The 15148-nt window shown below is 32.9% G+C and overlaps 1 protein-coding gene across 1 annotated transcript; it reads left to right on the forward strand.

Annotated features, from left to right (window-relative positions):
* Positions 1 to 7768: 7768 nt before the first annotated feature.
* On the forward strand, positions 7769 to 13666 carry LOC114169302 (kinesin-like protein KIN-7E). The gene is given in 16 exon segments (XM_028054403.1): positions 7769 to 7787; positions 8069 to 8360; positions 8913 to 9002; positions 9083 to 9183; positions 9300 to 9413; positions 9506 to 9587; positions 9673 to 9740; positions 9828 to 9893; positions 9983 to 10107; positions 10625 to 10961; positions 11435 to 11536; positions 11639 to 11777; positions 11888 to 12495; positions 12576 to 12880; positions 13175 to 13398; positions 13401 to 13666. Coding segments are annotated over 15 exon segments (2607 nt in total). The 5' UTR covers positions 7769 to 7787; positions 8069 to 8140; the 3' UTR covers positions 13427 to 13666.
* Positions 13667 to 15148: the final 1482 nt, after the last annotated feature.

Consider the following 15148-nt stretch of genomic DNA (forward strand, 5'->3'; position numbering starts at 1 on the left):
ACAAAGTAATCTCTAATATTGATATTTATGTTTATATGAAGAATGAATATTGGCATTAACACCAATGATGAGGATCTGTGCCTTGCTGATAGTGCAACAACTCATACAATTCTCAAGAGTAATAAATTTTTCTCTACTTTGGTAATGCGAGAAGTCAATGTTAGTACTATTTCTGGTACTACAAATATAATTGAAGGCTCTGGAAGAGCTACAGTACTTCTGCCAAGAGGTACAAGATTGCATATTAAAAATGCATTTTATTCTCCTAAGTCCAATAGAAACTTATTAAGTTTCAAGGATATTCGTCTAAATGGATATCATATTGAGACAAATAATGAAGGAGATGTTGAATATCTTTATATCACTCAAATTGAGTCAAATAAAAAAATGTGTATTGGAGAAATTATCAGCCTTCTCTTATGGCTTGTACTACACATATATTAATGCGATTGAGACGCATGTTATTGTAAGCCAGAAGCTTACAAATAAGAATGAATTTCTTGTTTGGCATGATCGGTTGGGTCATCCTGGATATATCATGATGCGAAAAATAGCTGAAAACTCATGTGGACATCCACTTAAAAGTCAAAAGCTTCTTCAGTCCAATGATTTCTCATGTACTGCATGTTCGCAGGGAAAATTGATAATAAGACCATCACCAGAAAAAATTAGAAATGAGTCAATCTCATTTTTAGAACGAATACAAGGTGATATTTGTGGTCCAATACACCCACCATGTGGATCATTTAGATATTTCATGGTATTAATTGATGCGTCCACTAGATGGTCACATATTTGTTTACTATCAACTCGAAATCAAGCATTTGCTAAGTTATTAGCACAATTGATCAAGTTAAGAGCCCACTTCCCAGATTATCCAATTAAGAAAATTCGTCTTGATAATGCTGGTGAATTTACATCTCATGCTTTTAATGAGTATTGTATGTCAATTGGAATTGAAGTTGAACATCCAGTAGCACATGTTCATACTCAAAATGGACTTGCAGAATCATTGATAAAACGTCTAAAATTGATTGCACGACCTTTACTTATGAAAGCTAATCTTCCAATGACTACTTGGGGATATGCAATTCTGCATGCTGCAGTATTGATTCGCATCAGACCAACAAGTTATCACAAATACTCTCCTTTACAGTTGGTTTTTGGTCAACAACCAAATATTTCTCATTTAAGAATTTTTGGGTGTGCTGTATATGTCCCAATTTCCCCACCAAAAAGGACTATGATGGGTCCTCAAAGACGTTTGGGAATAATATTTATTATAGATTTGTTGAAGTTGAATCATATTTATAATTTGAGATATAGTAATTGATTTTAATAATATTATCATAATCGAGATTGGAATTAAAGTAGATAAACCTAATTTGTTTGGTATTATTTATTGTTTTATTTATTTTTTAATTAATGATACGATTAGCCCGAGATTGATTCCAAGATCTGAAAGAAAAGATTGCCAAATGTTGCAACGTTTTGGTAATGTAATGTAAGAGAAAAGCCTGCATCTGACGAAAACGTGAACGACGAACGCACAAAAACACATGCAACCCAGTCTTTATTAAAGCAAATTTCTTTCAACTTTAATCTAAGTTATGTTCTGCTTCTCTCCTTTAAACACTTTTTTTTTTTTGCATGTGCTGATGTAAAAGGTGTTAGTTTTGGATTTATTGTTAATTTAAGATTAGGCATAAATTTTTACTTTTTTTCACACCTTCGCGAATATATACTTTTATTCTTTTTTTATATTTATTTTTTCACTTATTCTACTTAATTAAAACTGTGTTAACCGAGATAAAGATTCACATGATTGGATTTTATGAACTAAATTCATTGTAAATTCTAAACAACATATTTCTAATATGATTCAAGCATTCACACTACACATTCACAAGTTTTAATTATATGTAATTTATATGTAAGACTCTTTCCCCAAACAAATTAATTCGGTCAATAAATCAAAAACCCGATAAGATAATATATACATTGGTTTAAGTGTATTTAACTTTTATTTGTAAACGTGTAAATAAAATAAGAATTAATTATTGGTTTAAAGAGGAGGAGAAAATTGTTGAGACAATATAAAACGCAAAGGGCCCATATAATCATAGAAACGCGTGGAAGCCAAAGACCAAAATAGAAGAGTTGTCTTTGACTCTTCTCGCAGATCCAACACCGTACCAATCTTTTGCAGTCTCCTTTTTCGGCTTTTGTTGCCACTTTACAATGTGCTTATAATCAATGCCATGCTATGCTCCACCCATTCATTATGTCACCAAATCTTAAAATGTTGAATGTGATATCAATTATCGCATATAAATATATTGAGATATAATTAAATGGTGATGTTTGGATTATTAAGTTTTTAAGTAAAAAGAGTTGCGTCCTATAATTTTTAGTTGAGTGATATGCGCTCAATCTTAATAATTAGTATCAGAGCTAAGATCATGAGTTTGATTTCTGGTGAACAATTGTTGAGGAGGAAATTGTTGTGAGTTACACAATGTTCCCGTGGTGGAGGCCAGGTGGACCAAGTCACAATCCAAATGAGATTGATTGGGAGATTGTTGCATGTGACATCAATTGTTTTGTGACGAAAGCCAAGTAGGCTGAGACATAATCAAATTGTGGTGTTTGGACCGTTACGCTCTTAATATATCACAATCTTTTTTCTCTTCGAAAAAATTAATGATACACATTAAACTATATAAAAAAAATGAAATTAAAAATATGATTTCCAAAAACTTTAACCCTAAAAGATTTTAGGTTGCTTTTTGATTGGACCTTAATGTCATTTAATAATTGTAGGTCAATTGATTGTGTTAAGTAATATAATGATGAATTCTTTGAAACTCACTTTTCAAGTTAAATCAAATGTAGTTGTGGTCTCCTTGTCATTTGTGTGGAAGGTGGACTTAATTTGCGGATCAAATTGGAAATCAATCAAATGAACCCAAGTAAAAAAGTAGTGAAGATTGCTCATAAAATGAATGAATATAAAATACATATTCTATAATTTAAACATAATACTAAATTCTTGATTAAGTTGTATTATTCATCGTTTGGTTGATTGTATATTCTTATAAGAAAAAACAAATAAACTATTCTTAAATAAAAAGACAATTTTATTCATAGGTGTACTTTTTTTATAAATTGTTCCTATCATATACATACGTAAACTCTAACGTGCAACCCAAGTCATAATAAATTAATTTAACTGCTAGCGGCATATTTTTCAAATTTCGTTGATTTGTATAGGGACCGTCAAAACTTACACATGGAAACATGATAAACACACAATGAATAATCAATGTAAGTCTGAGATTCAAATGAAAATAGTGTTGGGTCATATTTCATATTAGTTATGATTATATATATATATATATATATATATATATATATATATATATATATATATATATATATATATATATATTACATGAGTTTTTAAACATATAACATATATATTTGACATTATTTTAATCTTAAAATATTAAGGCAATGGTGTTATGAGTTCTTATTTTTATATAGTGTTTAACTTTGTCTATTATATATATATATATATATATATATATATATATATATATATATATATATATATATATATATATTACATGAGTTTTTAAACATATAACATATATATTTGACATTATTTTAATCTTAAAATATTAAGGCAATGGTGTTATGAGTTTTTATTTTTATATAGTGTTTAACTTTGTCTATTATATCTAAGGTGAGACTTTGACTCACACTTAAACTATTCCTAATAATCTTTCCTCAAGCATAATCCCTTATTTTTTCGTATGATATATTTTTCCTCAAGTGTATAGTGACCCATTTTGATTATAGTTATGCAGTTAGTCATTTCGAATCATAGACTCTCTGATATCACTGTTGGGTTATATTTCATATTAACTATGGTTTTATAGTCATTAAAAAATTATATATAAGAAAGTTCACTTTAACTCTAAAATCTTAAAATAATAGTATTATGCGTCTTTATTTTTATATAAAGTTTAACTTTCTCTATTATATTCAATTATCACTTTTGAGTATTTTCAAACAAATAAAAGAGTGTTTTTTGTAATTATATGATTAATGGCATTTTCTGAAAGGGACGTCTTTTTCGTGTGCTTGATAATGTTGTAAGTTCCAAACACGAAACGGAGAAAATTATGAAGGTTTTGAAGCAGTCCTTTGGAGAGAGAGAGAGAGAAAATGGCAATGATTGTTACCATTGACCTTGGAATATTGTACACATTCACGCTTAATTCGAACTTCCTCTAATCAAGGTGTGATTTTCTACCTGCTAATTATTTTTTTAATATATTATTTAAGTAGACGGTTTCAACTTAATAATTACTTTTATATGAAATGTTATAAATCCAAAGGAATATAATTACTTTTTTAATATTTAATCCATTTATATAAGAATTAACAGCTATGCTTGTGCTTATGGTTATCAACCTACCTTAACATTTTTTTATCAATAATATTACGATAACTTTGTTGTTTTCTAAAAATAATAGTCTTTAAAATCATACTTATCCCATATAATTTTTTAATAAATTCAAATTTGACATTGATAGTTATTTCAGTCTCTAGAATTATAGAAGACACGTTATAGATACTTAAATGAATAAGGTCTACTATTTTAGTCCTAATAAAGTTATATCAATTAAATCTTTAACTTTAATAACTATAATTTTATTTTACTTTTTTATGCACTTAAATTAATTTATTATATGCTTTGTTTAGGGAATGAAATAAAATGAAGTGGAAAGTAACATATTTTTACAGTGGAAAAAATTATAGGTGTGTGTGTGTGTAAATGCACGTAGAAGAAAAAGAAAGTACTTTTTTTTTAGTTAAGAGAATAATTTATCTTCAAGAGTTCCTAAAACCAAGGAGTGGAAAATATAATCTATAATAATGGGATACTTTATTTTAGGTATACGATCTAACTATTGTTATTATTTTTTCTTTTGCAATTTTGTTTATAGTTTTAAAATCATTCGCATCTTTTAATATTACCCAAGAAATCAGTTATTATCTAACACCATTGCCATTTTGTTTTTATTTTAAAAAATATATAAAAACACGATCTGTTTTTGTCTTTCAGTAATGGTTACATTATGGTTTCGTTTAATTAACTTTGTCCATTGATTTCCAAATCTAAACATAATTATTGTGAGAGGACTTTATCAAAGTCTATTAATAAATGTTGGCTATACTTTAAATAATAATAATAATTTTTAAAAAGTATTATATTAAGAAAATGTGAGAACAACGTATTGTCCTTTATTTATTTTAATCAATGTTGGGTATTATTTTTCTTTATCTTTTGTGTATTCTCTATAAAGTTCTCAAAAATTTATCCATCTCATTCTTTGTAGATTAAAGCCTCTCATGCTGAAGAACGGAGCAAATATATTTCATAAGATTTTGTTTTAAAGTAAGTGTTCTTTGCCTCTCTTCAATTGATCTTGGGAAATTTTGCATGTATAGAAAATAGAGTTTACAAAATTGAAGTTTGCACAAGTATTTGTTAGTTCAAGAACTATAACGGTATATTCAAATCATTGATCATAGTTTTTTGTGTGTGTAAATTTAGCTTTTACATTAGAATAAGGGAGTTTGAAACTAAAATTTTGACTAACCGACTTTAATAGATAAATGAAACTAGGTAAATCTTGAGAATACCTTAGGGTAGATGATTTGGATGAAAAAGTGCGTTTGATTTTATGGAGGAATTGTGTATTGTTTAAATATATTATAATTCATGAAGGTGATATCATGACTTTATTGGTATTAGAATCACATAGATAAAAACATCTTTAGTAAAAGTTAAAGAAATTCTTTTGATCTAATTTATAATACGAAAAATAATTGTTAAGTAAATCATAAGAGTTTACCTTATATTAAAAATAGCTTTATTTTAAACTTGCATATTATTCTCAACAAATATAGTTCAAGAATAATATTATGGAAACAAAAATATGAAACAAACTTAATTACCATTTTTATTCTTCAAACACAAGTCTTCATTTATTCGTGATAAATATTTTCCGTTACAAATATAATGGGTTTGAGTGTCTTTTTCTGCCATAAATGAAGACCATCTCGTGGTGCTAAACAAATTTATTATTATAATAATTAAACAGTGATCACAGATAAAATAGAAAAACTGATTCATAAATAATAAACAATTGGAGCCAGTGCTACAGTAGTTTATTTATTCACTGTAGTGACCGTTAGACACAAAGTTCCAAATGTGTGGATTCTCGCGATTGGATCTTTATCCGTGTGGACGGTTTCTCAAACACAGTCATTAAGACATTAACGCTAGTGGGTAGAATCGCAACCGCTTTCTCCACACTCCGCACGTGCCTAGGCGGCGTCTGGGTGACAACCGCTCACACCCTCACTCTTAAATACCCCAATGCCCCTCCACACGTGACTGGGAACAAGAATTCATGAACAAAAAGCAGGGACACATTCGTCATTTACCTTCTCTTCCCACCACAGTAAGAAAAAAAACTAAAAGTCAAATTAAAAAAAAAAAAGAAAGATGGAAGAAATTGACACCGCATCAGATTTACGCGCCCGCTGGTCCTTTCTCAACTATGATGCGTGTGAGCTTCAGACTCTGAGAGAGAGAGAGAGAGAGAGAGGAAGCAACCGGAGACTCTCTCTAACTCGCATTGTGTTCTGTTTCAGATCGCGGTTCGTGATTCGTGAAGTGAAGTTGTTACGGATTCACACTGTTCTATTCCGCACCGAGTATGTTTCTTTCTTCTTCTCGATTACTATTCTCGCTCTGTTTTTTTTTTTTTTTTTTTTTTTTTCATTTTTTAACAAAATCTGATAGTTACTTAACGCTACGTTGTGGCTTGTGCCGGCTGATGAAGAAGAATATACTTGCTAAGTTACAAAATATCCACTCGAGGTGATTTGGAGCACTTTGTTGTGAATCAACGTGGCATTTGTTTGATAGAAGCGGAGATGATAAATTGTTTCTATTTCGGTTCGTATCCTATTTCTGAATTGCGATCACAGATAAAGCAGCTCCAAAAAATAGTAGAGGTTGTTGCAGATTCGTAAGTAAGATAAGTTGTGCTGTGAATGTGAATTAGGTTAGCGTTGTTACGGGGTGGCGAAAAGGACGGAGAGGTTGAGAGGTGAAAATCCCTTGGTTTGCAAAATATGATGTGTATGAGAATGAGTGAGAGAGTGAGAGAGTGAGTGTTTGTGATGGTTTTGTTAATTGGCCAGAAGTGAAAATAAAGAGAAGGATTAAAAAAAAAAACTGAAAAGGAAGGATGGCCCTGTTATCCTGTTGGTTGGGGACCAGGTTGTGTGTTGTGCTGTGCAAAACTACCAGTTCAGGGTCAATTTCATATTTATTATTATGTAAAACTCTGTTACTTTGTTCTCAAGCGTTGTCGGGGTCGCTGCTGTTGAAAGTTTTCTATTGTTAGATTACAATTGGTTCATTGTTGAAGGAAGGATTAATAAAAAAGGGAACCTCGCTTTTTATGCTTTGTTTGGCCCCAGCCAGCTCTTTTTTCTTTTTAATTTTTCTTTTCCCTCGCTCCTTCTTCTTTATTCTTGTCTCCCTGTGAAGCTTTGTACCAAAGAATAAAAGTAAAAGACCCGTGTGTCCTTTAATCGGACTAAACTAAAACCATGATTGATCATCTCTCTTTAAACAGAAGTCTTTTAGGTCGTGATATGTTGCCAACTGCCGATAGTTTACTGATGATTAAAGCGTAATTAGTTAGCATTCTGTATTGTCTTAGTTGGATATAAATATAATCTATAGTTAGCTCGCTATTGCTGTTATCGAGTATTTATTTATCAACCGAAATTAACGGGTGGCTATCTTTTCTGAGTTTGGTCATTTCATGATTATGAATTGTGATTATCTTCTTGCATTTAGTTAAGGGCTTAGTATTTTTTGTAAACTCTCGGTTCTTTTCTTTTAAATGCTTGCATCTTGGGAAAGAAAGAATAGCTTTAATAATCAACCACCCCACTTGTCCACTTTTAGGAGTCATGGGCTTTTTATGAGGTCTGATTAACTTGTTAATTGGGTCGGAGAAAACATTGGGCAAAGCGAGACATGGGAGCTATCGCTGGAGAAGAGCTGCTGAAATGGGAGAAGATGCAAGGAGTGAGTGGCCGCGAAGAGAAGATTCTTGTGTCAATAAGGCTGAGGCCTCTGAATGAGAAGGAGATTTCTGCTAATGAATTAGCAGACTGGGAATGCATTAATGATACTACCATCTTGTATCGGAACACACTTCGTGAGGGATCCACATTTCCAAGTGCCTACACATTTGGTAAGCAAATTTGCTTTATTATTTGAAATTTTTATTGCCATTGAAACTGAGTTATTCAGTTTCAGGTTTATACTTGACATTAACAAAGTACTGAGGACTTAACGCGGGTTAGATTTGGTAAATATATAGTCCTAAACGCCACAGGATCTCTTTCCCTAACCTGAAGAAAGACATTTAGTTATTTTTACATTTCGATTAGTTTAGGATTGCATTGCCTCGACTCATTGCTGCGGTAATGGACTTTTTTCCTAATCTGCGTGATCCGACTTTGGAAAATAATTAACTTTGATGCAAACATTTGGTGGATGAATTAGCACCACTTGCTAACTGTCAATCTCAATTTTCTTTAAACTTTAATTTTTAAATATAGTATTACTATGCTTAAATTGCATTTTGCCTATTTTTGTCGTATGATATAGCCTTTACAAGTTTTAATTTTTAATAAAGACATCGAACTGGAGATCCATTGATTATGGGCGGAGTTTTTCTAAACTTTTCTTTTTTTATCATTGGTGATTTTTTTTTTTGATCGGCTTTTATCTTTGGTGATAGACAAAGTATTTCGGGGTGATTGTGCCACAAGGCAGGTATACGAGGAAGGAGCCAAAGAAGTTGCTCTTTCAGTTGTTGGTGGAATTAACTGTGAGTATAATTGTCATGATGGCTAGTTTCTTATACTCATTGCCCATTTTGATTAATATACGTATTATATATTCTTTCAGCGAGTATTTTTGCATATGGGCAAACAAGTAGTGGGAAGACATATACGATGGTTGGAATAACCGAATACGCTGTTGCTGATATTTTTGACTATATAAAGAGGGTAAATATACTATTATATTGATATATATTCTGGTTTAATTCTTGGCTATCATTCTCCACCAGAGCCTATAATATTATTATTAAGTGCTGTTGACAATATAATTTTAACTTTTTTAGCATGAAGAAAGAGCATTTATATTGAAGTTCTCAGCAATTGAAATTTACAATGAAATTGTTCGAGACCTCCTCAGTACGGACAACACTCCACTTAGGTTACGTGATGATCCAGAGGTGAATAATGCCTTTATATTGGATAAAAGTGTAATAAAAAAAAATATCGCATAATCAACTGTTGTTTTAATGATTCATTATTTTCAAATCAGAGAGGCCCCATTTTAGAGAAACTCACAGAGGAGACTCTTCGAGACTGGGGGCATTTAAAAGAGCTTATAGCCTTCAGTGAAGGTAAAAGCAAAAGACTTTGCATAGTTTTATTGTTTCAGGGTAGTCAATAGTAGGCATTATTGTATTGCTTACTTTATTCTTGCAGCTCAGAGACAGGTGGGGGAGACATACCTCAATGAGAAGAGTTCTAGATCTCACCAAATTATCAGATTGGTATGTGCCTTCCCCTTGCATGCTTAAAATATTGTGCTCAATACTTTTTACTGATAGACTTCCATTTACGGAGTTGCAACATTTCAGACAATGGAAAGTTCTGCCAGGGAATTCATAGGCAAAGGCAACTCAGCCACCCTAGTAGCTAGTGTGGTATGTTTTACATTCTTTAAAATTCCCCTCCTATTTCGGTCATTATCAAAGATTTTATAATTGTTTAATTTCTTTTTGTTTCTCTGCAGAATTTTGTTGATTTGGCAGGGAGTGAGCGTGCCTCTCAGGCATCATCAGCTGGGATGAGACTAAAAGAAGGTTGCCATATAAACCGGAGTTTACTTACTCTTGGAACTGTTATTCGCAAGCTTAGGTTGTCTACTCACTCCTCAGTTTATGGTGCTTTCCTTATTTATGCAGTTTCTAATATAATTAAAAAATCTACGTCAAATTTATTTAATTTCACCTTTTCCCGTGTCTTTTAATTTTATTATTGCTTAATCATATTATTCTAGTTTTTCTTTATAACCTTCTGGCCATAAGGTTGCCTAGTTTTCTATATGGATGAAACTGACCCATCTGAGACTATTATGATATCATAGTAGGATAGCGTTTCTATATATAAAGAATTAGGGTAGCCTCTTTAGTTAATTTATATATATATATATATATATGAAACTCTTCAGTTAGAGAGATGAAATCTAGTTAATATTTTATGATTATCATTCCATCGTCAATAAATTGTGAGAGAAAAGAAGGCAGATAATTTTGTACCTCTGGCTAATTAGAGGTATCTTAGCACTAGAAATCTTTTGTATGTTCAAAACTTTGATGCAGGAGCTATCCCATAACTGTTTAATAAATTCATTGACTTGATGTGAATAATGCAGTAACGGAAGACATGGACACATCAATTACAGAGATTCCAAGTTGACACGTATACTGCAGCCTTGCTTGGGTGGAAATGCTAGGACGGCTATCATTTGCACTTTGAGCCCTGCACGAAGTCATGTTGAGCAAACCAGAAACACACTTCTTTTTGCTTGTTGTGCAAAAGAAGTTACCACTAAAGCACAGGTTAATGTCGTGATGTCTGATAAGGCCTTGGTCAAGCATTTGCAGAAAGAGGTGGCTAGATTGGAGAGTGAGTTGAAAACTCCTGGTCCGGTTACCACCAATTGTGATTATGCAACATTGTTGAGAAAGAAAGATCTCCAGATAGAGAAGGTTGTATAATTTACTGTTTGAATTCTTGTGCTATAATGTTTGTATTGATTGTGGGCTTGTCTTGTGTATTAACCTCTTTCTGGCTACTTGTGTTCGTGACCAATACCGCCCCTGTGAATTTATGTATCCTATCTATAAGAAGGATAGGAACACCTTAGAATAGACCTCAAATGGACTTGTTTGCCTCAGTTTTTTTTTTTTTTTGGATAGAGCAGGGGTTTTCTTCAATGCATCTTACTGTTCATGTTTCGTTGGCGGTTAGAGACACTGTTCAACGTGTGTCACACTCTCCCTAGAAACACAACTTAGCCATTTTATATAGGTTAATAGCCTTGTTTTTTGGGGAAAAATTCGATATCTTTGACATAGTTGTATTGATATTAAATGAAATACTTTTCAGGTTCATGCATGTTACATATTTCTGTGTTTTCTTTGCTCATTGCATGTTCATGATAGGAATTTTAATTATTCAGATGGAGAAGGAAATTAGGGAGCTAACTAAGCAACGTGACCTTGCTCAATCAAGGGTTGAAGATTTGCTGCGCATGGTCGGAAAGGAGCAGATATCTGAGAAAGTAGTTTCTATTTCCTAACTTATTACATGTTTGATGTCGTTCCTTTAAATTGGGATTGCATTGTTGAGGCCAGCATTATTAATCATCAATCTTAATGTGCAGGAAGGGGAAGATCTGTGGGATGATGACTGTTCTGTATCAGAGTCATCGAGCATTTGTGGTCCTCATCGTCCTAATACACACATCAGAGAATTCAACAACCCTCATTATAATGATGGAGACAGTGGAAGTAATCCTGATGGTAGGTCCTTGCGTATCTTTGCCTGCAGAGTACATAGTTTGATAATAATGATATTCTTTGGTGGAACCGCATCAGATCCAATCATTTCTAAGCTATTTTTTCTTGTACAGAAGACACTGAAGATTACTGCAAGGAAGTTCGATGTGTTGACAATGGGGACTTAACTTCAGCAATATCTGGAGAGGACAGTGGAATAAGCCAGGAAATATCTTCACATTTGAATGAAGATGCTGGAGACAGTCAGATCCAAGAAAATTCAACACTTCTGGAGCAGAGGCTGCATGATGTACAGTCAACCATTGATTCTCTCGTATGTCCTTCCCCTGATGAACAATCTCCACAGGGCATGTCAGAAAATATGTCAAATTGTAGGAATCTTCAATTAACTAGAAGCTGGAGTTGTACGGAGTATCACATGACTGGTTCGCCGGATTCAATGGGAGAAATACAGAGGACTCCAGCCAATGGATATGATAAAGGATTCCCTGGAAGGCCAGATGGTTTGCGGAGAAAGTTTCCTCCATTAAATTATGATGGTTCTATAAAATTGTTAAGAAATGGTTCTCAGTCTTCCATGGGAAGTCTTTCTGTGGATGATCTTAGAGCGAGCAGCATCAGAACATCTGCTGATGAGGATATTGCTAGCATCCAGACTTTTGTTGCTGGGATGAAAGAAATGGTCAAACAAGAATATGAGAAGCAGCTTGTTGATGGCCAGGTGAGAATAAGTCGATATTTTCCTAACTATACACATCTTTTAGTTGTCTCTTCCTAAGTATGGGAGACTGTTTACTGTAGGACCCCGAGGCAGGAAGAAAGAGGAACGTGAAAGATGTAGGTGTGGATCCGATGTTAGAGACGCCTGGAACTCCTTTAGATTGGTCTCTGCAATTCACGAGACAGCAAAAGGAGATAATTGAACTGTGGCAATCATGCTGTGTACCATTGACCCACAGGACCTACTTCTTTCTTTTATTCAGGGGTGATCCAACAGATTCCATTTACATGGAGGTAGAACTTAGAAGATTATCCTTCCTAAAAGAAACGTTTTCTGATGGAAACCAGTCTGTGAGAAATAGTCAGACAATCACACTAGCTTCAAGGTTCTGTTTTCTCTTTCTGTCACTTCTGCATGTGTTTCAGTTTCTTCTATTATTCGGAATCCAAATGGACATATTGGCCTCTACGACTAACGAAGAAATTTCTACATTGAACATGGATCATATGATTATTTATCCACCTATATTGACTCATCGTCCCCTACAAAAAGCTATTGCCTGTTTTGTTGATTTGATTCACTTATGGTTGATTTAGTTTATTGCTTTTCCTTGCACCATGGAGGTTAACTTGTTAACTAGTGTATTTCTTTTGATGTATGTGCTTGGTTGGGGATACAGCGTGAAAGCACTTCGGCGAGAAAGAGGAATGCTTGTGAAGCTTATGCAGAGGAGGCTTTCCGATAAGGAGAGAATAAGGCTGTACGAGGAGTGGGGCATTTCATTGGATTCAAAGCGCAGGAGAATGCAACTAGTGAACCGTTTGTGGAGCGAAAATGATATGAACCACGTAATGCAAAGTGCTACAATAGTTGCCAAGTTAGTGAGGTTTTGGGAGAGGGGCAAGGCCCTCAAGGAGATGTTTGGGCTTAGCTTCTCACCCCAAATCACAGGGCGGAGATCATCTTTTTCCTGGAAAAATAGCTCACCATCTCTTTTATAGTCCTTTTTATTTTTTGGCCCACGCGTGTACAGTGTTAGAGACATTTTATCAGCGTTTCTGATTGATCACACTCTTTCAACTTGTTCTGCATTCTTTCAACCATAGAAACGTGAGGATTGCAGCTTCATTGAGATAAGAGATGTGGGTTATTGATTAAGCCACTTTGGGCGGTTGTCTTGTTTTTTTTTTTATCATTTTGGTGTATCATTTAACGAGTTAAATTTTTTCTCTTCTCTTGGTGCAAGGTGTGTTGTGTTTTTGTTTCATTGTAAACTACTTTAATTTCTCTCCCTAACTTTGAAGGAAGTCGTCATACGTACTTTTGTATATTACACTGAGACGATCGAATTGTGCCACGAGGCAGTGTAGATCAATATAGACTATTTGACATAACCGTGGTGGACTTGTTCTTGTTCTTTGTTTCTCTGGTTGCTGAAGTTTTATTTCTCAACTATTTTTATTTCTATCTCTTTATAGAGATCAACGGCAAGCCAAATAATCGTATTTCGAGTAAAGCTAGTAATTGCCGGTTTCTTAAGGTATAGCTAGTATGATAATCTATTTCGTGATAATTGCTACACACAACACATGCAGCTTCTTCGTGTTTTAACTTCAAGTCTTGAAGATTGTTTATACATCTAAAATGAGAAAGGTGCGAAATTCGAATAAATAAGTTCTGAGATAAAAAAGGTATTTTGACTTTTGTAATTTGTGTTTTGTAATAAATAAATATGCTTTTAATATGTTTTTTATTTTTTGGCTTTAGTTTGGTAGTTATAAACCAAACTACAGTGGATGACTTGTTTCTTGAGTGATATAAAGAAAGCATAGATTCACTGCTATTTTACTCCATTCAAAGATGATCATCTCTAATACGGATTGCAATTTATTATATCTCCTTCAGATTTACTATTTTCTTTGGGAAAAGCTATGGTAATAAAGTTAAACGATAATAGGTTTAGGGTTTATGAACAAAACTACAAGAAAATTCCAAAAAATCATATAACAGCATCAGTATCCCACAAAAAGAAAAGAATGAGTCCTGTTGATCAAGTATATAGATGAAAGAAAAAGAAAAAAAAACAAAAAACAACAAACATAAACGTATATCCTCTAAAAACAGCTCCGCATGAAAATACCATGATTCCTTAAACCCACACCATCGCGAAAAGCATAACTCTTAAATTCCTCAGACTCTGTGTCAAAACTGTGACAGTGCCCTAGTTTTCTTGTGTGATACATCGACGCATGTTTTCCAGGTAAATTGGCATAAACGAGGAATTTGGTATTGATTTTTGTGTAATGATTAAATTAAATTTTAAAAATTTATAATTATAAGTAAGTCGTGCTAAATAGACATAATTTCATAACCACACGAGTTTCTTTTAATGAAACTGCAGGAAGCACGATTTTGGTATTGAAAACGAAATCATACTATATTAAAATGACTTAGTGTTAACTTATTTAGTTGTTTTTTTATTTAAATGAAAGTCATAACAGCATAACGTACATGAATTGAATTTAAATATCTTCAACTTAGTACATTTCCCTTAATAATACTCAGTAATTTATAGAATATTAATAGTAATAAATAATGTTACATAATCATTCACAAATTACATCCAGCTATTTTTTGGTGCTGAGTGGTTTCT

The sequence above is a fragment of the Vigna unguiculata genome, chromosome 11 (assembly GCF_004118075.2).
Source record: "Vigna unguiculata cultivar IT97K-499-35 chromosome 11, ASM411807v1, whole genome shotgun sequence".
Lineage (NCBI taxonomy): Eukaryota > Viridiplantae > Streptophyta > Magnoliopsida > Fabales > Fabaceae > Vigna > Vigna unguiculata.